This window comes from Drosophila ananassae, chromosome XR (assembly GCF_017639315.1).
Source record: "Drosophila ananassae strain 14024-0371.13 chromosome XR, ASM1763931v2, whole genome shotgun sequence".
NCBI lineage: Eukaryota > Metazoa > Arthropoda > Insecta > Diptera > Drosophilidae > Drosophila > Drosophila ananassae.
In genome coordinates this window covers 15413790-15439411 of record NC_057932.1, presented here as the reverse complement: position 1 = coordinate 15439411, position 25622 = coordinate 15413790, and the positions used below count along the sequence as shown (strand labels likewise).

The 25622-nt window shown below is 46.7% G+C and overlaps 4 protein-coding genes across 11 annotated transcripts; 2 read left to right on the top strand and 2 right to left on the bottom strand.

Moving 5' to 3' along the window:
• Positions 1 to 134: 134 nt before the first annotated feature.
• On the top strand, positions 135 to 4282 carry LOC6505210 (transmembrane protein 41 homolog). Its single transcript, XM_001965516.4, has 4 exons — positions 135 to 672; positions 822 to 1140; positions 1720 to 1848; positions 3150 to 4282. Exons 1-4 carry the CDS (start codon positions 669 to 671, stop codon positions 3658 to 3660), a joined length of 963 nt encoding a protein of 320 aa, XP_001965552.1. The 5' UTR covers positions 135 to 668; the 3' UTR covers positions 3661 to 4282.
• A 1158-nt stretch (positions 4283 to 5440) lies between these two features.
• Positions 5441 to 7703, bottom strand: LOC6505053 (cathepsin B). The gene is made up of 4 exons (XM_001965517.4): positions 7277 to 7703; positions 6791 to 7048; positions 6233 to 6400; positions 5441 to 6087 (listed from the first exon to the last, which is right to left on the bottom strand). The coding sequence occupies exons 1-4, from the start codon at positions 7400 to 7402 to the stop codon at positions 5611 to 5613; spliced, it is 1029 nt and encodes a 342-aa protein (XP_001965553.1). The 5' UTR covers positions 7403 to 7703; the 3' UTR covers positions 5441 to 5610.
• A 1667-nt stretch (positions 7704 to 9370) lies between these two features.
• Positions 9371 to 13129, bottom strand: LOC6505052. The gene is made up of 4 exons (XM_001965518.4): positions 12654 to 13129; positions 11096 to 11147; positions 10428 to 10573; positions 9371 to 10359 (listed from the first exon to the last, which is right to left on the bottom strand). Exons 1-4 carry the CDS (start codon positions 12888 to 12890, stop codon positions 9769 to 9771), a joined length of 1026 nt encoding a protein of 341 aa, XP_001965554.2. The 5' UTR covers positions 12891 to 13129; the 3' UTR covers positions 9371 to 9768.
• Positions 13130 to 13610: 481 nt separating this feature from the next.
• On the top strand, positions 13611 to 25613 carry LOC6505211 (trichohyalin). Of its 8 annotated transcripts, none has more exons than XM_032451905.2 (12): positions 13611 to 13787; positions 14232 to 14391; positions 14451 to 14652; positions 14707 to 15486; positions 15547 to 15647; positions 15754 to 15861; positions 15919 to 21129; positions 22341 to 22436; positions 22503 to 22825; positions 22880 to 22979; positions 23398 to 23676; positions 23925 to 25613. In XM_032451905.2, the coding sequence occupies exons 2-12, from the start codon at positions 14353 to 14355 to the stop codon at positions 25218 to 25220; spliced, it is 8535 nt and encodes a 2844-aa protein (XP_032307796.1). In that variant the 5' UTR covers positions 13611 to 13787; positions 14232 to 14352; the 3' UTR covers positions 25221 to 25613. The 8 variants fall into 8 exon arrangements, with proteins under 8 accessions (XP_032307796.1, XP_032307798.1, XP_032307797.1 ...); XM_032451907.2 differs by lacking the exon at positions 13611 to 13787 and having other exon boundaries at positions 13894 to 14391; positions 15919 to 19455; positions 19510 to 21129; XM_032451906.2 differs by lacking the exon at positions 13611 to 13787 and having other exon boundaries at positions 13894 to 14391; positions 15919 to 19491; positions 19546 to 21129.
• Positions 25614 to 25622: the final 9 nt, after the last annotated feature.

Genomic DNA, 25622 nt, shown 5'->3' with positions numbered 1-25622 from the left:
GGTATTTTTTTAAATCTAAAATATTTTATATTTTCTGTAGAAATCTTATTTCATAAGCTTAAAAAAGCTTTGAAAAAAACTAGTAATTTTAATTTAAAAATATATAGTATGACCATAATGCGTTTGGAAATCGGTTTTTGGTGTGATTTGATTTGTAAACTACGGTCACACTGCACAAAAACATGAGCTGTTGTTAAATGAGAGCGAATTTTTAGATTTCGGTTTTCAGCGAGCGCGCGTGCCAAATATTACACTCGAATCGTTAGTGCAAAATATAAAATAAAACAGTAGCACAACAGGCCAGGATATACTCGTCTCAATGGTGGCATTGCATTAGTTTTGCTCGTCTGACTGATTTATATTTTGTACTATGTTTTTTTTTTGTTATACTATTGATTAAATTTGCTGTGAATACACACACACACCACACACATACACATACACACGCACGCACGCCCTGAGCTCACACACACAAACAAAAAAAAACAGAAAAAAAAAAAAACGGTTAGAGAGGAAAACAACAACAAAAATTATATCTGGCGCGCAAATACACAGAAAAAAAAAACACCCAAATACACAACACAAATTGATAAATTGCTTAGACGCTAAATGAATCGAAGAATATTGCTGTAGAGCGTGAGTTAGCTGTTCCACCGATTGCCGAAACAATGGGTAAGTAGATGCGGGGTTGGGTGGTGTTATCAGCTGATGAGGAAGCCAGCCGATTACTACCGTAACATGGATTCACTTGCTCCACCTCCTCCTCCTCCTTCTCCTCCTCGTCCTCCCACTCACTCACTCACCTCCATGACTATTTCCAGACGTTGCTGATAAGGTTCAGACGGCTTCCAGCACCACAACTACCACCACCACCACCACCACTACAAGTACAGCGGAACCAGTAACGGCGACGCTCACCCTGCGCAATGGGCGACTGGACTGGGAGCAAATCCTTCAGGATCAGCCGGATCAGCCACAACAGGAGCTACTGCCAGGGACGGCTACCAGCCATCAGAAGCAGACAATGTCGGCGGACGAGAGAAAGGCCACCAAGAAGTCCCTGGTGATTGTGGCAGCGATATTTGTGGCCAGTGTGGCTACCATGTTCTATGTCTACGCTATATTCCCCGAGCTGAATGAGTAAGTTTTAGGGAACTGGGATTAGGAGGGGCTTTGGTTAAGTGGATAAATGTGGATGTGGATGATGTGTCCCCAGCGCATTGGTGCACCTGCTGTTAGGTGTGTGTGCTGGTGTGCTGGTGAGTTGGTGAGCTGGTGAGCTGTTTCGCTTCATTAGCGAGTCGTCGGTGATCTGGAAAATAGTTACATTCCACGTAGCACATTGTAATTACGTTCTAACTGAATAGTACTATATATAAGGAGGTTGAAATTTAAGGGTGCGATCCTCCTCGGCCCGCTTATCTATTTGGAATTATGGTTTTATTGAAATAGTTACCTAATGACTTTATTATAATTGCACCCAATTGATTTATGACCCCATAAAAAAAACACTTACTTCCCATGAAATTGAGTGTTTTTCAGAGCATAATACTACTATTTAAAGAGATAACCAGATTTAGCCAGAAAATAGCAGAGTTCACAGCACTATCTATCTATCTATCTATCTATCTTGTATCTTTGTATCTTAAAGTCACGCCACTTTGAATTTGTTTACACCTCGACTTCCTCTAATTCCGCTCTATTTTTATTTCTGGCCAGGTCGGAGAAGCAGCATTTGAAAATTCCTCGTGATATCCAAGATGCCAAGATGCTGGCCAAGGTCCTGGACCGTTACAAGGACATGTACTACTTCGAGGTGATGTTCGGCGTGGTCGTCGCCTACGTATTGTATCCTTTTCCAAACCAACAAAAAAAAAATCCAAAAATCAGCTGATCTGCATAGATTATATAAGAAGGAGGGGTGGGGTGTTCTAGTGTCGGTAACCTTGACCTGATTACCAAAAAAAAAAACAAAAAACAAAAATGAAAAGAAAAACGAGGAAAAGAACCGGCAGAGAAAACTATTCACGGTCGGCGTTGAACATTTGTTTTTTTGTTTTGTTTTTTTTTTTTAATTAATTAATATGCACGATCGCCGGGTGTAGTGTGTGCATATTAATTATGTGGGTGGAAGGAGGATGGCGATAGGAAGTGGGGTAGCAAGAACGTGCTTGCTTGCACTTGCTCTCTTACTCCCACTTCCTCCCACTCGCCGACATGAAAGCGCGTGCTCACTATCAGTAATACGCCTCCTTGGCACTACTTACACTCTAGGGTGCACCTGCACTTAATCTTTTATCTATCTAAGTTTATTTACCATTTCTTATCAGTAGTTTTTTTTCTTATTTTTTTTTTGTTATCAGAGGTTTATGTTTTTGATTATCTATGAAATAGTTTCTTGATTTTTAAAACTAATCCTAGTGTTTGGGTTCACCCTAGCGCACTGGCCTTAAACATGCGCTCACTTGTATCTGTATCTCTCGCTTGCTCTCAAATCGACTTTGGTCACTCGCCGAGTGACGCATTCTTTGTGTTTTGTTTGTTGTTTTTTTTCGTAAGAAATCAGCTGAGCTGGACACATTTTTTTTTTATTATTTATTTTTGCCAATTTCAATTGCGTTTTAGCCCCCCCCCTCGACCAAGGCGAACAAAAAACAAAAAAACTACGTAACTTCATAGCCATGTGTCTGCTCTAGTATGTGTGTTTATTTATTTATTTTTTATTATTATTTTTTTTCGCAATTATTCAAAGCAGCTGCGATCATTTCGCTCAGCCTTGTGGGTCTCAGAGAGCAAGAGAGAGAGAGAGAGGGAGCCTGGGTGAGAGTGTTAACCGTTATCGGGCATTTGCACAAGAGGTGGTCCGATGGCTCTTCTGGCAACATCCCACCGATGACAGAACAGAGGAATTCTCGCTGGGATGGGGGTGGTGTCATTGGCAATTAATCAGGTCTATTAATAGCAGAGGCCCCCTAGCACGCGTTTTAACTAATACAAGCATCTCTCCTTAATCTAAAAGAGTACAGTAGGGACTTTATTTATAGGATTTTAAAGGGAGAATCTCTTAAGATCTATGCAATACGAAGACCTCTGTACTTTACAAATCACCTTGAACTGGTTACCTTGACCCCCTCGACATTCCCATATAGCCTACAAACATTCGCCATTCCCGGATCACTGTTCCTGTCGATTCTGCTCGGATTCCTGTACAAGTTCCCCATAGCCCTGTTCCTGATCTGCTTCTGTTCGGCGCTGGGCGCCACGCTCTGCTACACACTGTCCAATCTGGTGGGACGCCGCCTCATCCGACACTTCTGGCCAAAGAAGACAAGCGAATGGTCGAAGCATGTCGAGGAGTATCGGGACAGTCTATTTAACTATATGCTATTCCTGCGCATGACACCGATCCTGCCCAATTGGTTCATCAATCTGGCGTCGCCGGTGATCGGAGTACCGTTGCACATATTCGCCCTGGGCACCTTTTGCGGTGTTGCACCGCCCTCGGTGATCGCCATCCAGGCGGGCAAGACGCTCCAGAAGATGACCAGCTCCAGTGAAGCGTTCTCCTGGACCTCAATGGGTATCCTTATGTTCTGCGCCTGTGCCTCCTTACTACCCGGGCTGCTTAAGAACCGGTTCAAGCACAAGAAGGAAGCGTAAGGCGTTTTAATCCCAGATATAGTAATCGGAAAAATTGGGAATCCCTAGCCGGATGATCTCCCGGCAAAAACAAAAACAAAAAAAAACGCTATTCCCCCAAACTGAAACCAAAACAACCAGATAAATCATAATTGTAATTTATAGATACCAAGATATAAACAAAAATTACCTAAAAACCGAAAAAAAAAGATAAAAAGATAGTGCGTCTATTTTGTAATTTAAAAAGAAAAGAAGACGCCCGCCACTTCCTACTCTCCTCTCCTATCCTATTATACCCCTCAGAAATTACGAAACAATTTAAAAAAAAAAAAACAAAAAAAAGCCCACATGCCGTCGGGTCTTGATCCAATATTTTTAAGTGTACTACCTAAAAAAAAATTATTACATGATTGTGTTTTTTTTTCGAAACTTTTGCATCATATATTTCCATCAATTGTTTTTAAGTTAGTGAATTTTTGTTTAGTGCTATTGCAGTATTTAATAGAAAAGTTCTTGTGTAAGTAAATCAAATTAGCAGAAATCCATTGAATATTATACGAAGCATAAATATGTATGGTATAATGGCATTATCTTGTCGGCAAGTATCTGTCTCCGCAAGTAAATGTTCAAAGACAAATTAGAAGGCACTTGTGTTTTTCTTTCAGTGGGAAATGGGTGTTGGAATCAGGTTTGATTCAATCTAGATGATATTATCTAATCCTATACTGTTTTATCTCAAATCTATTTAATTTTTATATTTTTTAATAGTTTTATTTATGATTTTTTTCAAAAACAAACTCAAAAACAATATTTTTCAACTATCTTATCTTTATCTTATATTCGCATAATCCAAAAAACTGGCTATTATTTCAACTATGCCTAAAAGTGTGCAATATTCTATTCAAAAAGCTGTTTTTAAACTCAAATCATGAATTATATCTCCGGATGTATAAAATATTATAAAGAAAAATTGATTTTTTTCAAAAACAATCTCAAAAAACCACATTTATCAACTAGATAACTTTATTTTATTTATCTTATATTCGTATAATCCTAAAAACTGGCTAATATTATTTCAAGTTGCCTAAAAGTATGCAAGGCTTTATACAAAGCGATATTTTTTAATTAAAATGATATATTCTAACAAAAGAAAGTGATTTTTTTTTCAAAAACAAACTCAAAAACAATATTTTTCAACTAGATAATGTTATTTTATTTATCTTATATTCGTATAATCCCAAAAACTGGCAAATATTATTTCGAATATGCCTAAAAGTATGCAACACTTTATTCAAAAAGTTGTTTTTTAATTAAAATAATGAACGAATATTACAGAATGTATGAGATATTCTAAAAAAAATCTATTTATTTCTCTATAGACTTCTAGTAATTTAAATTTTTTCCCTTAAAAAGTATATAATCTGATCTAATAACCTCAATATTTATTTAATAAACCCCACCTCTCCATATAATGATTATTTAAATAAATACTAAAGCGATAATCAAATTCCAATTCGCAATTCAAAACGAAAGCCATTAAGCCGACAATTCAAAACAAAAACAAACAAAGAAGATTAGCTTATAGATCATATATATATATAATAAACTATATATGTAGTTTAAACGATTTCCTTATAAAGCAAATAGGCATAATCATGGGAAAAACAGTGCAGCCTAGGCTATATATATAGCTTCGATGTAATTGAAAGCCTTCAAAACAAACATCATATCATGTAGAGTAGAGGAGGCTCAACTGTACAAACTGAACTCTAGAACTCTGGAACTCATACACACATTCCTCTACACAGTCATATTCAAATACTTTATTATCAATCAGGTTTTGGTTTTCTGTTTACATTTAACTACACTCGTCGTGAGGTCTTGAGCTCGGAATGGAATACAAAAATAGGTTATTCTCGACAGTTTCTCGATACATCAGCAGAAGGCTAAACTTCATTCCATTGTGACCATCTAGACCAGCTTGGGCAGGCCGGCGGAGATGGAACTCTCGATGCCGCAGTGATCCTCACCACGCAGTATGCGGAAGAATCCCTTGTCGCCCCAGTCATCGTTCCACGAGTTGGCAATTAGCCAGTAGGGCACCTCCTCCTTGCCCCACACACCCCAGCCCAAAATACGGATGGCATGACCGCCCAGTTCCTTGCCGTGCTCATGCTGGTAGACACCGCTCTTGTACAGGATCAGATCCTCGTAGACAGTGAAAGCACCCTCAACGGGTCCATTGGTCATGATCTCCTCCTGAATGTCCCGGACATTGCGTCGCACCGAGTAGGACTTGGAACCGAAGTGCTTGTCCTTGGAGTACTCCACATTGTAGCCGGCCTCGCATTGGTGCTGACACTTGGGCGTCTTGCTGTCGTGGTTGCAGGGAGCCCGGGTGCCGTTCACATGGTGCTCGCAGGGTGCAATCTCGTACGGACGGCAACCCTTTTTAAATGAAATTTCAGAGCAATAATCAGTTTAAAATATGATTCATTTCATAAGTGGTTGGAATGGAATGAAAAATAGGGGCGTTCTTCTGATAAAAACACCATGATCCACTCACTTATACACTGAGATTTAAATAACTAACCGTTTTGGAGCCATAGCGTCCGCCGCTGACGATGCCCTTGCGGGTCCAATAGCTCCAGGCGGCGCCGGGGAAGCCACCGTTGCAGCCAAAGCCGCAGGTATGACAGCAGGACACCAGATCATCGGCCGAGAAACGGAAATTAACATTGCCGTTCGAATGGATGCACACCTGGAATATGGAAAAAAAAAATAAAAATAAAATTGCGAAATTTTAGCGAACGAAACAAAGGGGGTAATCAGCTCGAAACGAGAGTCAAACAAAAGGCTAACTACGAAATCGATAAGATAAGGGTTAAAGTATAGACATAAACGATAAACGAACAAAGTGACAAATAAAAAATATTCTAAATAAAAGAAAATATATAACAGAAGGCTTAAAATATTATTTTAAAGCTATTCTTTGTTCCATAAGGAGAGGGAAGACTGTTCTGTCGAAAGTATTTTTTCTCATTTTTTTTTTTTCTAAACTAAAATGTAAAAAATAAATTGAATTAGAGAGAGATAGCCGTTGATAAGGCTTCATAAATATTTATTTTATGAGCCATTCTAGAAAGCTTACCCGATCGGACATGGCTTCCACGGCGCCGAAGGCCCAGCAAGAGCCGCAGGATCCCTGGTCGCGGATCTCATTGATGGTGGGACAGTTGGGCCACTTCTCTCGGGCATCGAACTCCTTGGGAATGTCGTCCACTTTCTGGGAGAGATAGCCCAGAACTTCTTGTTTGTCCGGCAGGGCGAACTTGTAGGCATCCGGATGGACGCCCATCAGGCCACGGATGTACTCCTCCGACACGCCTTCGTCAAAATTACGTCCAGCCTAGTTAAAAATAAAGATAATAATAATTATTTTTATTTTTTTTGAAATTATCCAGAGGTGTTTATATGGCGGGGAAGTACGACTTCAATATTAAATGAAAAAAATTAATGACTATATCATTATGACTGTATAATACGTATACTTTATGGATGTGCAGTTGAATAAATAAGCATCCCCCTTTCTGAGAATCCCTTCTACGCCCATGGTCACCCCACTTGTTCGCCTCACCTGCCATGTTCTGGTCTTGGTTTTGACCAACTCAATAAATTCGTCGGACAGCAAGGGGATTTTGTTCTCCTCGCAGGAGCCCATGGCCAGAAGGCAGGCCACGGTGGCCACCAACAGCAGTTTCATATTTCCTCCGTCTTTTTCTTCACAAAAAAATTGAAACGCTGACAATGCAAAATCACAAATAACGCACTAGGCGGACAAAAAAAAATGGTGGAAATGACGCGTCGCTCGTCGGCGGCGGCGGGACTATTGTTTTTGTGTATTTATTGCTTTTTCCGACGTAGCCGTCCGCCGTTGTTTTCGTACTGCGGGAAAATCGGTCCCAGAACGTTCTTTTGTCTGGTGTTTCTTTCTTGTTGTTTTTGTTTGCGTTTGTTCAAAGCCCGAATGATTAGCGGCCATTGACTAGGGGTGGAAGAGGCTCGATATTCCTATCGATAGGCCTATCGATAGGGAGTTGAGGCTTATCGATTTATTTAGATAGATATTTTCCATTGCGGTATGCCGCGTAACTATCGGAAGTCTATTGGCCAAAATATAGTCTTTTGGGGTAAACTATGCTTTCCATGGCTTTCTCGAGGGAATCCTCAGAAAAATTGACCAAATTAACAATAATTTATAATTGTGGAGAATTTGGCCACGATTCTTTTAAGGTATTCCGCTCAAGAATCGAAAGGATATTGGCCAAGATATGGCTATCGTTTGGGGCCACATTATGCTCCCCTTGGGTTTCTTCACTTTTCAAGGGGTCTCCCCAGAAAAATTTGGAAAAAAACTCAAAAAAAATAGTTGACTGGTTTTTGATGTAGAATTGTGGAGAATCAAGCCACGATTCTTTTAAGGTATTCCGCTCAAGAATCGAAAGGATATTGGCCAAGATATGGCTATCGTTTGGGGCCACATTATGCTCCCCTTGGGTTTCTTCACTTTTCAAGGGGTCTCCCCAGAAAAATTTGGAAAAAAACTCAAAAAAATTTGTTAACTGGTTTTTGATTCAGAATTGTGGAGAATCAAGCCCCGATTCTTTTAAGGTATTCCGCGCAAGAATCGAAAGGATATTGGCCAAGATATGGCTATCGTTTGGGGCCATATGGTGCTCCCCTTGGGTTTCTTCACTTTTCAAGGGGTCTCCCCAGAAAAATTTGGAAAAAAACTCAAAAAAATTTGTTAACTGGTTTTTGATTCAGAATTGTGGAGAATCAAGCCCCGATTCTTTTAAGGTATTCCGCGCAAGAATCGAAAGGATATTGGCCAAGATATGGCTATCGTTTGGGGCCATATGGTGCTCCCCTTGGGTTTCTTCACTTTTCAAGGGGTCTCCGCAGAAAAATTTGGAAAAAATCTCAAAAAAATTTGTTAACTGGTTTTTGATGTAGAATTGTGGAGAATCAAGCCACTATTCTTTTAAGGTATTCCGCGCAAGAATCTGAAGGATATTGGCCAAGATATAGCTTTTGGCAAAGTCCTTCTTGAAAGCTACCGGGAATGGCCCTTTTTTAAACTTTTTCCCAACCAGGTAGCTGGTGATCTTCCGAATATTTAAACATTTCGGCCAACCGTAGAGGCCGAGGGAAGTTCCGTTCCGGAAAACAGGGGGCGGAAGCCATCTAGCGAGTGGGGCACACCACATGTAAGCCATTAAAATGTAATAACAATCACCAATGACCGAAAACAATGTGCCGCGAATTATCGCCCACTCCGTGTCTTGGGGCACGAACACAGCAACGGCGAGAAAATAGTTCTGATCGTTAAATTAAAAATAAAAAGAAAAAAAAACAGAATCCGAACAAATTAATGAAGACAAACAATGGAAATCTTAAATGTACAAACAAGTATGTATATTCCAAACCCATACAAACTGAAAAATTTTCCCCAATTATGTGGCCAAAAAAAAAATTCAAACAAAAGGGAGAGCTTTGGATAGGAAAGTCAATTTTCCGAAAATGTTTGGAAAATCAAAACAATATTGAAGACTTTTAAGTAAATAAATACTTGTTTGTTTCTAATAATAAAGTATAGTTTTTATTACATATTAGAAATGAAATAATGGAATATAAAAAAAGGTTTTTTAAATATGAAAATTTTCAAAAAATTAATAAGGTTTCTTTTCTAAACTTTTTTGTTTTAAAAAGTCATAAAACTTACTTCAAATTTAATTCAAAAACTCCTTTTTAGTTTCAGATTTCTTCTATATTTTGAATTTCTTTTAAAATAAATTTGTAAAATATTTTTCTTCCGGTGTAGGGAAATGGAATTTGCGCAACACTGAACGCACAATAAAATTCTCACGTGTTTAGCATTTGATTTCGCAGACTCGATTCGAAGATCGGGGATCGTTTCCTTTCTTTGATTGCCGTCTAATAATAAAGTCCAATTTCCTGTTTATATTTTTTATAATACATTTATTTACGCGATACAGAAGCGAGGCCATCCCATCCCATCTTATACCATTCCATCCTAACCCCCCCTCCAGCTCTTCCGAATGGATCCTATGGCTCCATGACTAGTCGCTGGGATCGCTTCTCGCCGGGATCGGTGGGACTGACTGTATGGGTTGGTCGGATGGGCTTGGAGGTGTGTCCGGATACTATGCCGGGACTACTGTCTGTGCTGTCACTTTGCGCCTCCACCAGTTTCACGTGCGAAATGGTCTGACCGAAGAGCTTCTGCCGGATACTGGGCCTCTTGTTCCCAATACTGCGATGTACTCCGATATCCGGATTGTTTTGATGATGACGCTGCCGCTGATCCGGATGATCCTTCTCCGGATGGCGGTCCTTGTGCCGATGGCGTCGCTGCTTCCGGCGGTGATCTCCGTTGGGTAGCAGCTCGTTCACGTAGTGCAGGGTGCTCATGGGACTGACACTGCCGCTCAACTGCTCCGTGGATGCTGTGCGGGAATGGCTACTGCCGGAGTGTCCACTGCCGGAGTGTCCACTGCCGGAGTGTCCACTGCCGGAGTGTCCACTGCCGGAGTGTCCATTGCCGGAGTGTCCACTTGCTGCCTGCTTTGCATGCCGGGCATGCTTCTCCTCCAGCTCCGTCTTGTTCTTCAGAGTCACTTCCTCAATGTGACGCTCCTGGAACACAGAAATATGATCCCTGGGTTAAAATCTTCAGGGGATTATAGGATTTTCAAAGAACTTACAAACATAGCTCTTCTGTGCTTGTCCCTTTTGGCCAGAACCACCACCCAGGCTCCGTAGGAGAGCATAATCCCCGCCGGAACCAGGACTCCTGCCAATGAGTTCTCCGTTTTCCTAACGCAGGCATGATAGACAGCTAGAAAGAGGACTATTAAGAGAAATAATATTAAATAGTTAAATATTTGTGTTTTTATTTTAGTTATAACTAAGAAGAGGTCTGAGGACTTAGTTACCCTCTATATTTTGGTCCTTCGAGATAAGTCTTAAGAGTTCTTGTGGTGTTTCTTGTTTCTAGAAGTTCTTAAAATAAATATCTCTATAATAGATGATCCTAATTTAATTTTTCTGAGGACTAGAGGACTTCTGAGGTCTAAGGACTTAGTTACCCTCTATATTTTGGTCCTTCGAGCCAAATCTAAGGGGTTCCTATGGTGTTTCTTGTTTCTATAAGTTCCTAAAAGTTATAGCCCATGCTAGATGATCTTAATTTAATTTTTCCTATCCAGTATTTGCATTTCCTTTTGGAATTTTTAGATTCTAAACAAAAAAGCTTAGGAATTCCCCACCACAAAAGTACAGGAAATTGTTTGGTTGCCATCTGCTTTTCAGATGAAACAAGTTCTAGTACTCTTACTATTACTATATTGTATTTTATTGATTTTGTATTTACCTAGAAAACAGACAATGACGGCAACCAGGCGTCCATTGGCTTTACGTTCCTCCTGAAATATACAAAAAAAAATATATAAAAATTAAAGGACAAATTAATAAGGAATATGGTGACATTAACTGAGTCATGTGGAGATGTCTAGGTGGTATTCGCTTAAATCTCAGGGCTGTTGGTTTTTCTCTCTTATTTTGTTTTTGTATGTGATGCCATAAAAACTTTGTTTACAAATCCCCATCCCCGTTTTCCATATAGACGATAAAACCGAAGAGAAATACATATCCTACAGTAGATATCAGACTAAATCCCACAAAAAAAGCGAAAGGCAGACCCATTTTAATTCTTAGAAATGCGTTTTAGTTCGATTATATTGATTTATTGCATTCCGGCTGGATCAAATCCATAAACATAGAACCACTTTAAGTGAAATTCCGAAAGGGAATTTCCAGAATTTTCAATAATTCAAAAATATGCTAACTAAATATTTCTAAACATGCAATTTCAAACGATTAAATCTCCATATATCTTGGTACCTGGGTACTCCATAAATCTTAGTGATTTAAAAGGGATGAGTTCATGGATTTGATAAAAAATTGTTCAGGAATTTGATTGGAATTTTTCGAAATAATATATTGTATTCTAGAATTTCTAGCTTTAAAGATTTATGGTTTTCTTGTAGTTGAAAAATTTCATTTTTATATTTTTTTTTTGGTTTGGAAGGAAATTAAATTAAACCACCAGATGTTTAAAACATATTTGGATTAAAGATTTGTTGAATTCAAAATTTTAAGATACTAAATGAAAAGTATAATTTATGAAACATAAATATTGAAAGTTTAAAAAAAATATATATTCGAAATCCATTGGAATAGCCACTGTATTTGTAAAAGATCTAAAGCTTTTGGGATTTAATTTCTGACATATTTGCGAACTTCTGGTAATGACGGCGTCGGAATCGATGGCGTCGTTCGACTACGGCTGCAAAAATTACGGACGGAGTCCGTAGGAGCCGGAATGACGTGCCCGTAAATCAACTCAAGGTGTTTCTGATGACTCAAGCCACAAAAACAGAAAGTATGATCTCCAAAAACGAATAAGCACACGTTGAAAATTCATTTCCAAATAATGAAAATAGTAGGAAATATATTTTGAGGGTTTATTTTTCAAAAAAACATTATGAAATGGTTTTAAAATGATTCAAATATAAGTTTTTAACTTTTTTTCGAACTAGATCTCTATTATCTTTTCTAGTATCTTTAAAAAAACCTTTCAAAAATATTTCAAAACACTCCCCAATTTATTTGAAAATAACGAGAAATTGCGTTTTAATTTTTAGAATATTAAAAAATACACTTTTTTGTGGAAAACATGGAAAACATTTGATTCTAGAACTTAAGACTATGCCTTTCCAAATATTAAAAAAAAAAGTTACTAATAAAAATAGTCCTTTAAATAAATTTTAATAGATAATAGAAAATAGATTCTAGATTTCAAATATTGTCACCATTAATCCAAATACACTGAAAAAAAATATAATTTCCACTGATCACAAGAAACTCACTCGCGATTTGAGGTCCAGGATCTCGTTTAGATTCTCCTGGATGATCTCCTCCTCGGACATAGATGTGATGCTCTTCCTGGCCACCATCGAGGTCAGTCCGTCCGGGGACTTGGGGACCGGTGTCCCGGATATGGCCGGCTTACCGATCCCTGTGGGATTACGCGATACCGTTATTCGTGGCACGGACATCGGTGATTTGGGTTCCGGAGGGAAACGTTTCGGGACGGAAGTGGCCATTAGGAAGTGATTTGAGACTCGATTCGATTCGATGGAACACGAATCCGGCCAAAGAAACGTTTCAAAAATATATTTTCGAATTTCAAAAAAAAAAAAAAAAACAAAAAACAGATTTGAAAATGGAATGGTGTGTGGATATTGTGACGAGTCAGCGATCAGGGATCGAATGAGGAGCAAAATGGTAACAAGAGTGTTTATCGTTTGGGCTTCGGGCGGCCGGAGAGCATTTGTTGTTAAGTATTCGGGAGAAAATAATTGGAATCCAAAAACAATACAACGCGGAGCGACGCATTGTTTATTTACACTGCAGTAAATATTTCGTGGATCATCTGGGTGATTTTTTGTTTGTGCGCCAAGTTCATATATCGGTTTGCAATATTCCCCAAAACACTGAAAGAAATTACAGTTGTTAGATTGTCAGATTCTCTTTTCTCCAGCTAATTTCCCCACCAAAAATGCATAGATTACAATTTTTTGAGAAAAGCAATCGGTGCATTGGCAATTTGAAAATAAAACGTAAAATTTTTTTAATCTAGTAGCAGTGGAAAACTTGAGTTCAGTTTCTTAGGACTGTCACAGTATCAGAATCGTTAGTTCAATTGAATCTGGCTTCCTGTTAACATCAGTTATAACTTTTCATCTCTCCCTCAAAAAAAAAAAATTAAAATCTAAAATTATTTCTATTAAATCTTACTTTGTGTTAAAATCTGTAAAAAGTACTTTGCGAAAAAAAATTGTTGTTAAAATTGACTTTTAAAAAGTTCAGTTAACTTTTTTGTTGTGTTTTGGCGATTTATCCTATTAAAACGTTTGGTTTTCAATACTATATTTTATATACTATATTATATACTATTATATAATATATAATAAACAAACCCTAAGGTTTTTTAAACTTTGGTAAGTAAAAACCCATAATTCAGCCATAAAAGGATATGTGAAATTCAAATTATGAAAAGTTATCGATAGTTGATATCCTTACTGAGATTTAAATAGTCCTTCACTAAGTGCGAATATGTGGTCACACTACCTGCCCGCGTCATTTTGCTTGGCGTTTTAGCGTCTGTGTCGGTATTTGAATTAAACGACGCGTTGTGCAAGATTTCGCCCAATGTTCCCGTTTCGCATTTGTCTCAGTATCTAGTTATCCGCGTATCGGTTTAGTTCAAGTGTCAAAATCATTAGTTTAAGTCGTTTGTAGTTGGCGTTGCCGCTTGCTTTTTTTTGTTTTCCTTTTTTTTTTTCGTTCGTCTGCGATCCTGGCGTGTAATTTTTTTTTTTTTGCAATTTACATTGCCTTTTTGCCAACAAATACAGTTATAATTTAGCCAGAATTATACGCAGCGCGAAGCGGAAAGCGTGCTGGTGATATTGGTGAAGACTGAGAATTGCAGCTGAGATTGCAGCATTTTCCAAAAGAATTCCGTCCCTCGATCCTTGACTTCTTACATTCCTTTGCTTCGACATGGACTTGCGTACCTGGAAGAAGGTTCTCCTGCAATGGGTAAGTTTGAAGCTAAGGCAATCCCTGTGAAGAAATCTTAAGACTATGATGCCCGACAGGTCAACGAGTGCAGCTTCATCGAGAGCAACTACATCACTCTGGAGCAGACCGACATCGAGGGCTTCTTCACCGTCTACGTACAACAGGCCGAGGCCGAGACGGAAGTGGCCCAGGCCCTGCAGTCCCAGCTGGAGCATCCAACCCAATCCCCCGGCGGACGCAACACCCGACGACCCACTGCCCTCCAGGCTTTTATCAAAGGTAGGTGAAGAGAATTCCTTTCTAGAACTCCCTTTCATGGTGTTCCTCCCTCAGAAATCTATCCAGAGTTCACCCTACATCTGGACAACTTTGGTCATCTGGTTGGCTCCGACTATCTGTATGTCTACACCCTGCTGCTCCACTACACCTGCGTGAAGCGCCCCAGCGAATTCTTCCACTCCATTTGCAAGAAACTATCCGATGCGACACAGACCTGTGTCGCTTCGTTTTTTCAGCAAACGATGGATAGGCCACAACTTACCCGAGACTGTTTGCGACAAGCGATAGCCAACGTTGCTTGTGTGATACGAACGACACAGAATTCCTCGGAAGTGCCAGGCGGTGGCGGTGGCGGTGGCGGTGGCGGTGGCGGTGGCGGTGGCGGTGGCAGTGGAGGGAATCCGGGCAGTACGCCACGGGCACGACCACGTCGCTCCACACCAAACTCGCTGAGTCCCGACAGCGATGGCAGCGACAACGGTAGCAGTCTGGGTGATGACATACACGCCGATGACCCACACACAGAAGCGGCAGTGGGTCAAATATTATCGGGTTCGTCCACGGTGGAGTCGCCAGGTCCGCCGGCCAGTACTCCTCTGCATCGGGACCCGAAACGGGAGCAGAAGAGGCTGCGCGAACGGGCCCAAGCCCTGGCAACTAGCGGCGATGGTGCGGATATGCAGGCTCCGCCCACGCCCAAAACAGAGCTCCTGGAGCAAAGAAACAAAGAACTGCTGGGACTACGTGCCCTCCTAGAAACGGAAAGATACGAGAAGAATGTGCTCGAGGAGCAGATCATGGAGAACGAGCATCTCATTAACTCATTAGCCAAAGGTAGGAGGGAAAAGTATAGAAGTCCTGGTCGTAAACTGATGGGTTTTTCCCATTTCACAGAGAACAAGGTGAAGAAGATACAGCTGGCCAAGCTGAAGGCAGACCGGAACGATGAGGAGGACGGGGATATGCGCAACTATGTCCCGAATGAGTTCGATCATGTAGGTAGCTGGACAGCCGGGCAACCCGCCAACCCGCCATATGGCGAGGCCCAGGCCCAGGTAGATGGTAGAATCATAAACCAATAATTTCCTACCTGAATTTCAGCTGAAACGGAGTCTGATGAAGGAGATCACCCAGAAGGAGGCCCTAATTGCGGAGACATCGGATAAGCTGCAGGATTTGCGAACCGAAAAGGCCGAGGTGGACAACAAGGTAGGCTCTGAAGCCAAGGTCGCGGTGGAATATTAATCTTCTGCTCTTTATGATTAGCTGAAAATGGCATCCGAGCAAGTGGTGGTGTGCATGGACCGGATCCGCGAACTGGAGCTGCGGGCGGAGGAGGCCAACCAGCTGCTGGCCGCGAAGAACAGCACGATCAGTGCCATGGAGCGTGACAAGGAGGAACTGGAGCAGTGTCTGCAGGAGGCGCGTGAGGAGCTCCACAATCGTCGTGAAGTCCTCAACGCCTCCTCAGATCTGCTGAATTGCTCCTTGTCGCCGAACACCACGCCGGAGAATCTGGCCAGCTCGGTCATAGACAAGCAGCTGCGGGAGCGAGAGCTGGAGAATACCGAGCTGAGGGACGAGATCCAAAAGATGCAGAAGACCCTGCAGAAGCTAACCGAAGATGTGGAGGATACTCTGAAGCAGTTCTCCCTGAAGGAGGTCCAACCCGGTGGCTCCTTTGCCTCCCGCGTTCGAAGCGCCTTTGGCATCATGGAGACCGGCTATGAGGAGGAGCTGGCCAAGGTCAAGGACATGAAGGAGCAGATGGAAGCGCAGAGCCAGATGCAGGAGAAGCTATTCGAGAGCAACAAGGCGATGACTCTCCTCATCGAGGAGCAGAAGTCGGAAATAGGCAAGCTGAAGGGCCAGAACTCGGACTTGGAGAGGTCTTCGGCGGAAATGATTCAGAAATACGAGAAGGAGCTGCAGGCCGTCAAGGAGCACTGCGAGCGGGAGCTGCAGGAGCAGAAGCACTGCCACGAGGCGATCCAGCGGCACGACAAGGAGCTCAGGGAGAAGCTGGCGGAGGCGGACGACCACCTCGAGAAGATGAAGCAGCAGCTGGTGGAGAAGGAGGAGCAGTTCGCCCAACTGGGCAGGAACCTGAAAGTGATTTGCGAGAAGAACAAGGACCTGGAGTGTCGGGCTGCCCGGCTGCACAACCAACAGGAGCTGGTGCGGGCCAAGTACCTCCAATGTCAGCAGCAACTGGTGGCCAAGACCACCGACATCAGTCAGCTGGCCGATAACCTGGACACCGCCGACTGGGACAGTACACTGGCCCGCATCGACGAGGTGATCGAAGCCAGGAACCGCTTGATAGCCGAGAACAGTGCCCTGCAATCGGAGCTTCTCCAGAACCGGGAACGCATCCAAACGGCAGAGCAGCGCCTGAGCCAGTTCGAGGAGGTGGAACGTAGCCTGCAGGCGGAGAACACCGCTGTCAAGGAGCAGCACGCCGTTCTGAACGAGATGCACACCACTATGAACATGGAGCACGTCGCCCTAAACGTGGAGCACGCCGCCGTGTCCAAGGAGCTCGCCGCTCTGAAGGAGGAGCTGCAAGAGGCCAATGAACGCTATGCGACGATGCGTCAGCGCAACCACGACTTCATCAACCAGGTCAACGAAGATCTCACCCGGCGGGAGCTGGCCCTGAAGCAGGAGTTCCGCGACCAGGAGGACGAGATGGCCAAGCGCTTGCGTCGGGCCTTCCAGCGGGCGGACGACTTCTTGCATCGCATCACGGACCTGGTGACCATCGACCTGCCACCCCGCACGGATCGCTCCACTTTGGACTCTCTAGCTGCCGAGGAGGAGGTCTGGAGCTCGGAGCTGACCCAGGCAGAGAACCTGCTAACGGCGGAGATCTGCGAGCGGTCCAAGCAGTTGGCCGATCTGCGGACGGAGACGGATCAGCTGGCTCGGGATCAGGAGAAGCGGATGGAGCTCATCGGTTCGCTGAACAACTGCATCAAGGAGCTGCGCTCCTCCCTGGAGCAGAAGCAGCGGGAAGTGGCCGAGGCACAGGCCCAGCTGGCCACTGCCGTTCTGACGGATGAGGATTCGTTGGCGGCTCTGAAGTCGCGACTGGACCTGGACTCGTCGGACGACGTCATCGGCAACTGCCTGATCCACATCCAGCAGATGGACGACAGTCGTCAGTTCCTGGAGGCGGACAACGAGCGCCTGACCCGAGCCAGGCACAAGCTGGAGGAGGAAGTGCAGCAACTGCACGACCAGATCGCCGCCGACCAGACCGCTCACATAATGAAGCGCCTGAACGGCTCCATCCAGAATCTGGAGCAGGTGAACGAGAAGCTCAGCACCGACTACGCCAAGCTGCAGCTCCTCCACTCCGACATGGAGCACTCCCTCACCCAGGCCGAATTGAAGGTGGAGTCCATGACCACCCATCTGACGAACACCAGGGACAAGATTGCCAAGCTGGAGGAAGGCAATGGGCTGAAGGCTCTGCGCATCACCGAGCTGGAGAAGCAGCTGAAGGACCTGGTCATTGAGGTCAAGATAAGGGAGGCCAAGGCGGTCAAGATGGAGGATCTGTATGTTATGAAGATGAAGTCCGTGAAGGACGACCTGCAGGAGCAGGTGCGGGAGAAGGTGACCGCGCTGGAGGAGCATCATAAGATGAAGATGAAGTCTGCCGAGCTGGAGAAGGAGGTTCAGATTAAGGAGCTGGAGGTTCAGCTGTCGGAGCAGCAAGAGAAGCTCTCGGAGAAGCAGCAGAAGCTATCGGAGCAGCAGGAGAAGCTATCGGAGCAGGAGGAGAAGCTGTCGGAGAAGGTGCAGAAGTTATCCGAGCAGGAAACGAAGCTATCCGAGCAGGAACAGAAGCTATCGGAGCAGGAACAGAAGCTATCCCAGCAGGAGAAGAAAATCTCGGAGCAAGAGGAGCAGCTCATCCGCAAGGAGGAGAAGCATCTCGAAGAGATCAAGAACATGAAGGCCGACTGTTCCGGTTCGATCCACCAGCTGGAGAAGGAGCACTGGAAGCAGGTGCAGGGCCTGCAGGAGGAGCTGGCCGAGACGAACCGCGAGATGTGCAAACAGTTGTCGGATCATGCCCAGGAGATGCGCCAGCTCCAGCAGAAGGCAGTGGACATCCATCGCCTGGAGGAGCTGAAGACCGCCAATGCCGAGATGGTGGCAGAACGGAAGGACATGGAGGTGCAGCTGAAGCAGCTGGAGGAGGAGATGAAGCGGGAGAAGCAGCTGGCCCAGCAGGAGATCGACCAGTTGAAGGCCAGGCTGCGGGAGTCCGAGGAGCAAATGGATGCTCTGGTGCTGGACCTGGAGCAGTCGAAGCGCCTGGCCAAGGAGGAGAGCGAGAGGCTGGCCCAGGAGATCCAGAAGCAGGCCGCGGAGCTTAAGGAAGCCACCAAGCAGGCCAAGCTGGCCCAGGAGGAGCTAGTGATGACCAAGCTGGTACTCCAGGAGCAAGGGGCATCCCGGAAGGAGGAGGTCGATGGACTGCTAGCCGAGCTGGTGGAGCTTCGAGAGAAGGCGCAGGAGGAGGAGGACTCGAAGGACGCTGAAAAGCTGGAGATCGAGGCTCTCAAGGAGGCCCTGTCCCTCTCCAAGGATCAGGCCAAGGAGGAGATCGCCAAGTTCAAGGAGCAGCAGGCTCAAGCCCACAGCCATGCCGCGGACGCCAAGAACCGGGAGCACCATCTGGCCCAGCGGGAGATCGGCAAGCTGACCAAGCAACTGAGCCAGGCCCACAGCCGGTTGGAGGAAGCGAAGAGCCAGGAGCAGGAGAAGATCGCCGCGCTCCAGCAGGAACTGGCCGAAACCCAGGAGGCCACCAAGGAGAAGATCGCCGCGCTTCAGCAGGAACTGGCCGAAACCCAGGAGGCCACCAAGGAGAAGATCGAGGAGGTCAGGAAGCAGGCCACCATGAGCGAGGAGCACCAGAAGGCGCTGCAAGAGATCGAGGTTCTCAGAGAGAAACTGTCCCACGCCCTGGCCGATATGGAGAAGCAAGTGAAGGCGCTAACCGAGGCCAGGAAGAATGAGGAGCAGACATTCCAGGAGGAGAAGGAGCGGCTCAAGGAGGAGCTGGCCAAGGCCGAGGAGCTGGTCAGAAAGGCGGAGAACTGCACCCAGCAGGAGCGACAGCAGGCCCAGGAGGAGATCCTGACACTGAAGGAGCAGCTGTGCGCCGCCCTGAAGGAGAACGGGAACGAGAAGGCCAAGGGCCTGGAGGAGATCGAGCGGCTCACAGGGCAGCTGAGGGAGGCCCAGCAGAGTGTCCAGGAGCAGATGAGGCTACTGGCCGAGACGAAGAGCCAGACCGAGCAGCTGGCGAAGGCGGCCAGCGAGAACTTCGAGGAGCAGCTGCGCCTCGAGAGCCGGAAGCTGGAGGAGGAGCGTCTGAACTCCAACCAGCTGAGCGCCGATCTTCGGAAGCAGGAGCAGGAGCTGCGACGCCTCCGGGGCCAGCTCACCACGCAGACGACGCGCGTCGAGAAGGACTCTGTGGCCCTCGAGGAGTCCCAGGCGGAGGCTAAGCGGTTGCAGGAGGAACTCGGCCAGGCCAAGGCCGTCCAGGAGGAGCAGTCGGCGATGATAGAGATGTTGAAGCGCGATAAGGAGGCAGTGCTGCGGGAAATTCACTTGGTAAAGGAGCGAACCCAAGGGGCGGATCGCGAACATCAAGTGGCGGTGGCTACACTTGAGGATCAGTTGGAGACACTTGAGAAGCTTCGCGTCCAGGCCGAGATCGAGCGATCCGCCGCCCATGAACGCATTACCAAGCTGGAGGCTATGCGCGAGTCCCAGGAGCGTGAGGTGCGCGACCTCAACGCCCAGTTGGCGGATGCCGAGCAGGAGAAGGTGCGCCTCAACCTGGAGATCGGTGGCCTCAACTCTGAGATCGGCCAGTGCCGCCAGACTCTCGCCAAGCAGGCCGATGACATCGTCGTCCTCCAGCAGAGCATCGAGACCGTCCAGCTGGAGCGCCAACGCGAACGGGAGCAGCTGGCCCAGCTCCAGGAGAGGCTCAACGAGGTGCAGCAGGAGCTGGATGGCAATCGACTCGTCCACGATGCCCTGCACTTCGAGCTGGAGGAGAAGACCCGGGAACTGGAGCAGGAGCAGGGCGAGTGCACGGAGCGTGTCCAGCGCTATGTCTGCCGCGTCGAGGAGCTGGAACGAGAGCTCGCCGACAGCCAGAACCAGGTGCAGATGCTGCAGAACCGCAACCCCAGTCCCACCGCCGATCTGGGCGCCACCTACAGCAAGTCGGATGCCCCACCGGCGGATGCCGATGCCCAGGCCCAGGGTGATCTGCTGCGACAGAGCGAGGCGAGGAACAACAAGCTGGAGCTGGACTGCCAGATCCTGCAGGCCAAGTACCGGGAGGCCAAGGAGGAGATCCAACGATGCGAGCAGAAGATCAAGGACCAGCGCCTGGAGATGGAGGGCAAGCTGGACAAGATGAAGAACAAGATGGTATGTCCGCATTGTGTTATCCTGTCTGGGTCGGCAGATCCTTGCTGGGCGAGGAGGGTCCTTAGTTGTCTCGTCCATCGGTGGCCCAGTGTCGCCCGACTGCCATTCCTCTCCGTCCTGATGCTCCTCCTTGTCCAGGCTTGATCCTGTGGAGAGCAAATCAAGGAGCGGAATGGCAGTGCTTGCCTGCATGTTGCATGTCCTTTAGAATGTCCTACTAACTTGGCCCAAAAGAGGTTGATGTTGTTGCTTCAGTCGCTTCCGTGTTTGTGCCGTTTTGAGCTTCCGCAGGATCCCCCTTCCGACGGGGATCAAGGACTTGCTAGCTTGCAGATCTCACTGAAATCATGGATTAAAGAAACCATCCTTTTCTGTTTCTTCCACCTCCTGCCACTCCTGCCACTCCTCCTCTCACTTCCTCTCACTTCCAACCACCCACAATCGTTACTCCCCCTAATCCTCATCATATCATCGCATTCCACAGTCCCAGACGAACCTGTCGATCAATCCCGGCTGTCGTGGTATGCTCATCAGTGGCGGCACCGGCGGCGGCACAGAAGGGGCAGCGAATGCAACGATAGCGATCGCCTCGGCAGCCACCTCACTGTCGCTTTTCGAGTCCCTGGCGGGAGTGGCGGTAGCAGCGGGTCACACCCACGCCCAGACCCAGAACCAGATCACCAGCCTGGTGCAGTCAGAGACTCAGACCCCCAAGTCCATGTCCCAATCCCGTGATCATCCGGGCCGATGTCATAGCGACAGAAGCTGCAATTGCACGCGAAGGGTCTTGTTTCTGGCCGGCACCCAGGCTGTGATCATGGGCATCGTGCACATGATCCTGTATCATAACGACGTGGATCTGACCCTGCACTACCGCAACCCCAGCCAGTTCTGAGATCCAAGATCCGTAGAGTATCCGTATCTATCCGTAGCATAATCGTAATAGTATTCGTATGTACTTAGTATCACTATTTTCTTTGCCTTTTTTTTTTTTTGCCAACAAAAAAATATCGTTGCGTTTGTTTTTGCTGTCCTTTTCTGTTGCTCCCACCACCACCACCACCACTACCACTACCACCACTACCACCATCAACCACCAACCACCCACCACCCACCCACACGCACTCAACCACCACTCTCAACTCAACCACAATGATACAAAAATACCTGATCATTTGATACGAAATCCACACCGAAATCACAAATCACAGCGATCCCTGTACACGGCGGAAGTGACTCGCATGAAGGAGAAGCAGGAGCGGGATGCGGCAGGAAATAAGGCGGAGCTGGAGGCTCTCACAGCGCAGGTAAGGATTGGGATCAGGCTCTCCTCCTGTCCAATCTCCAATACTAATCATGAACTTCCTTTTTAGAATGCAAAGTATGAGGAACACACTCGAAAGCTATCGAACCAAATTGTCCGCCTTAACGAGAAGATCCTGGAACAGCAGAAGCAACACGCCATCACCAGCACCAAACTGAGACACCTACAGATGCAGCCAGTCGGCGAGCCACTCAAGCCGACGCCACCAACAGCCTCCATCGGCTCCACCGCGGCGAGCAGCGACGACTGGCAGCCCTTCAAGCGACCCAGTGCCCCGTCCTCGAACCTGGCCATGGAGGATGAGGAGGGCGAGGTCTTCAACAACACCTATCTGACGGATCTCAAGCTTGGCCGTGTTCCAGATGTGATAACGTAAGGATATACCTCTAGAATCCCTGACTTGAAGCTAAAATTTAACTCCCACAGGGCCGAGGAGCTCAACTATCGCAACTCCCTGCAGCCGCCGCATCTGAAGAGCGCCTATGCGGCGCAGTACGATCTGGGCAGTCATGACGAGGAATTTAAAGTAAGCTCCAAAGGAACTCCACCCAGTTCCAGCAGTAGCAGCAGCACTAGCAGCGCCAGCACCAGCACAAGCACAACAAGAAGCAACACTCCAAGCAACAAGAGCAGGACAATGGGTGGTGGTACTCCCTTGAAAGGACAAGCGGCCGCGGCTCGGGCCCAACTGGCTCGCATGTGGCACAGACGCCGCCAGTAGCCTGGCTACTGGTAGTCAGTGTTCCGTATCTCCCACATCCACCATCCCACCAATCTTAACTTTAAATTTAAGCACCGAGTGAGCTCTTGTCTTCCATGTTCCTTGTCCATGTTCTTGTTCTTGATGTTGATGTTGATGTTGATCTTGTCGTTTGAGTGTCTACTAATCCGAGTCATGTCTTAGTCCTCCTCCTCCACATAACTAATCCCTGTTTATCTTGCAGGACGGACCGCACAGCCTGGACGACAGCATGAGCGCCCTGCTGAGCTCCTCGACGAGCCATGGCACGAGGAAGAAGTCGATGGGCACCCATTACAAGCGACCAGGACCACCCACGCCCAGCAAGCATGGCGGTCGGCTGTCCTTCGGCAGTTCGGAGCCACCGCGTGAGATTCTGCGCGAATGTGGCGACCACAACAATGGCTCCTCCAAGACTCCCGCGCGCTTCAAGTTCCTATCCTCGCGCTTCAGCGTGGGCAGCAGCGGCCTGCCACGGGACGAGGTAAGGATCCCAGCTTGTGGAGTAGATTTGAATTTGTGTTTTTGGCTTTTTGGTTGTAGAATGCTTGTGTCCATGTCCATGTGGCACTGGAAGAAGGTATTGTTCCGAATTAGAAAGGGTCAGCTATACCTATGCCAGTGCCATCGTCCAGTGTCTTAGGTGAGCTGTGTTTCGTCCATGTCCGTTCTCCGTCCTCCGTCCCAGTCGTGTCTAACAAGTCATTACTGAGACAGCATCCCATCCAACAGCTGCCGCGTCGCAAGCGGCCGAATCTGCTGACCGGAATGCAGCGCCGTCGGCTCCAGCGTCAGGTGGACAGTGTCTTCTGTACGTCGACGCCCCGCAAGAGTCGCTCCTACTACGATCAGCAGCGTCTGATCCGCGTCAGTGATGCGGCCACCCCAGACGCCGGGGAGGATGAGTCTGAGGCGGAGCAGCTGGATACGGTGGATGTGCCAGAGCCAGAGTCGGAGGCGGAGCTGCCTAATGCCGGAAATGACGATCAGGGAACGCCACACTTGTCCAATGGTGCGCTGTTTGCCATCACAAAGGGCCACACCCGCCGGATCACCGGTCACGTGGCCGCCCAGCGGCGTAAGGGTCGTGTATCCTTGTGCCTGCACGGCAACATCTTCGCCAAATCCCGTCCGGCAGGTGGAACTAAGATAAGCGCTTCTTCCATGGCGGGCAAGATGATGCAGCAGCGCCGGAAACTGCGCCAAGATCGAGTGGGACGATTCGATCAGGGACGCCACCTGGAAGATGTTCGGCTCTCCGGGAATCTCACCTATTCGGTGGTCAAGACCCAGGACAATAATAACTATAGCCTGCACAACCGGAACGAGGAGCAGTCGCCCCAGGTCGTGGAGAAGAGTCCGCCACCGGTGGCCACAACTTTCCTGGTGGATACTGCCGCGAGGGCGGAAAAGCAAGAGGATGAGGGTCAAGACCGTAGTGCCACCTGGCAGCTGAGGCAACAGTTCGAGATGGAGAATCTCGCCAACTGGCAGAGCTTCTCGGAGGACAACTCCCCCGGTCTCTTCGAGCAGTTGTGCAAAGACACGGCCTCCACGGCGCCATTCCAGCTACACCCGCTGGTCTACCAGGATCAGGCGTTGGAGATGCCAGTCCTGCCCAGAAGCAGCAGCAGTGTCACGGAGGCCAGCTGCTCCACCACCCAGACGAACGTGACCAGTGGTGCTAGTGTGGCTAGTGCTGCCAGTACCCTGAGTGCCGTCTCCTCTCGCAAATCCTGCACCGTCTTCTCGCTGAGCAGCTTCCATGTGCAGCCACTGCCCCATGTCAATGTCACCTACGTCCAAAGGACAAACTCGCGGATGCAGCCGGTTCGCGACCATTCGCTGCGGGACCAGTGCTGGCGGTTCTTGGGCCAGCTGGGTCCCGGTAAGCGACTGGTCGTGATCGTGGCCCTTCTGTCGATAGTGGTCCTTTGCTCGCAATGGGCGGATAGGATGGTCCTGACGATCAGCGCCCTGTTGGCGGGAATGGTTCTGCTCATGGTCATCATGCCGGGACGTCACTAGTTTCTCACAATCAAAGCCAAATCCCAGGATAATCTCACACAGCTTTCATCACACAGTGTTCCTTATGTATTCCATTCCATATTTTGTTTTCTTCTTTCGAATTCACAGAATTCTCCTCCAAAGCGACGACTCAGCAACATGTTCAAGCGCAAGTAGAGACGCCTCCAGTCGAGTAGTAGTATCACCCCAATCTTGTACAGCAACTGGACCTCACCATCGTTTTCCTACCAAACTAAATTTAAATAAATTTAAAACATTGGAATTCGACCTTTTTTTTTGTTTGAACCTTAAATGTATGAAAATATTTTTGTGCCCGAATGCAAGTTAAATCTATAAATGGGCTACAAGTTAAAAAATAACTAAATTTATGTAAATATATGTACTTAAAACTTATACATTTTA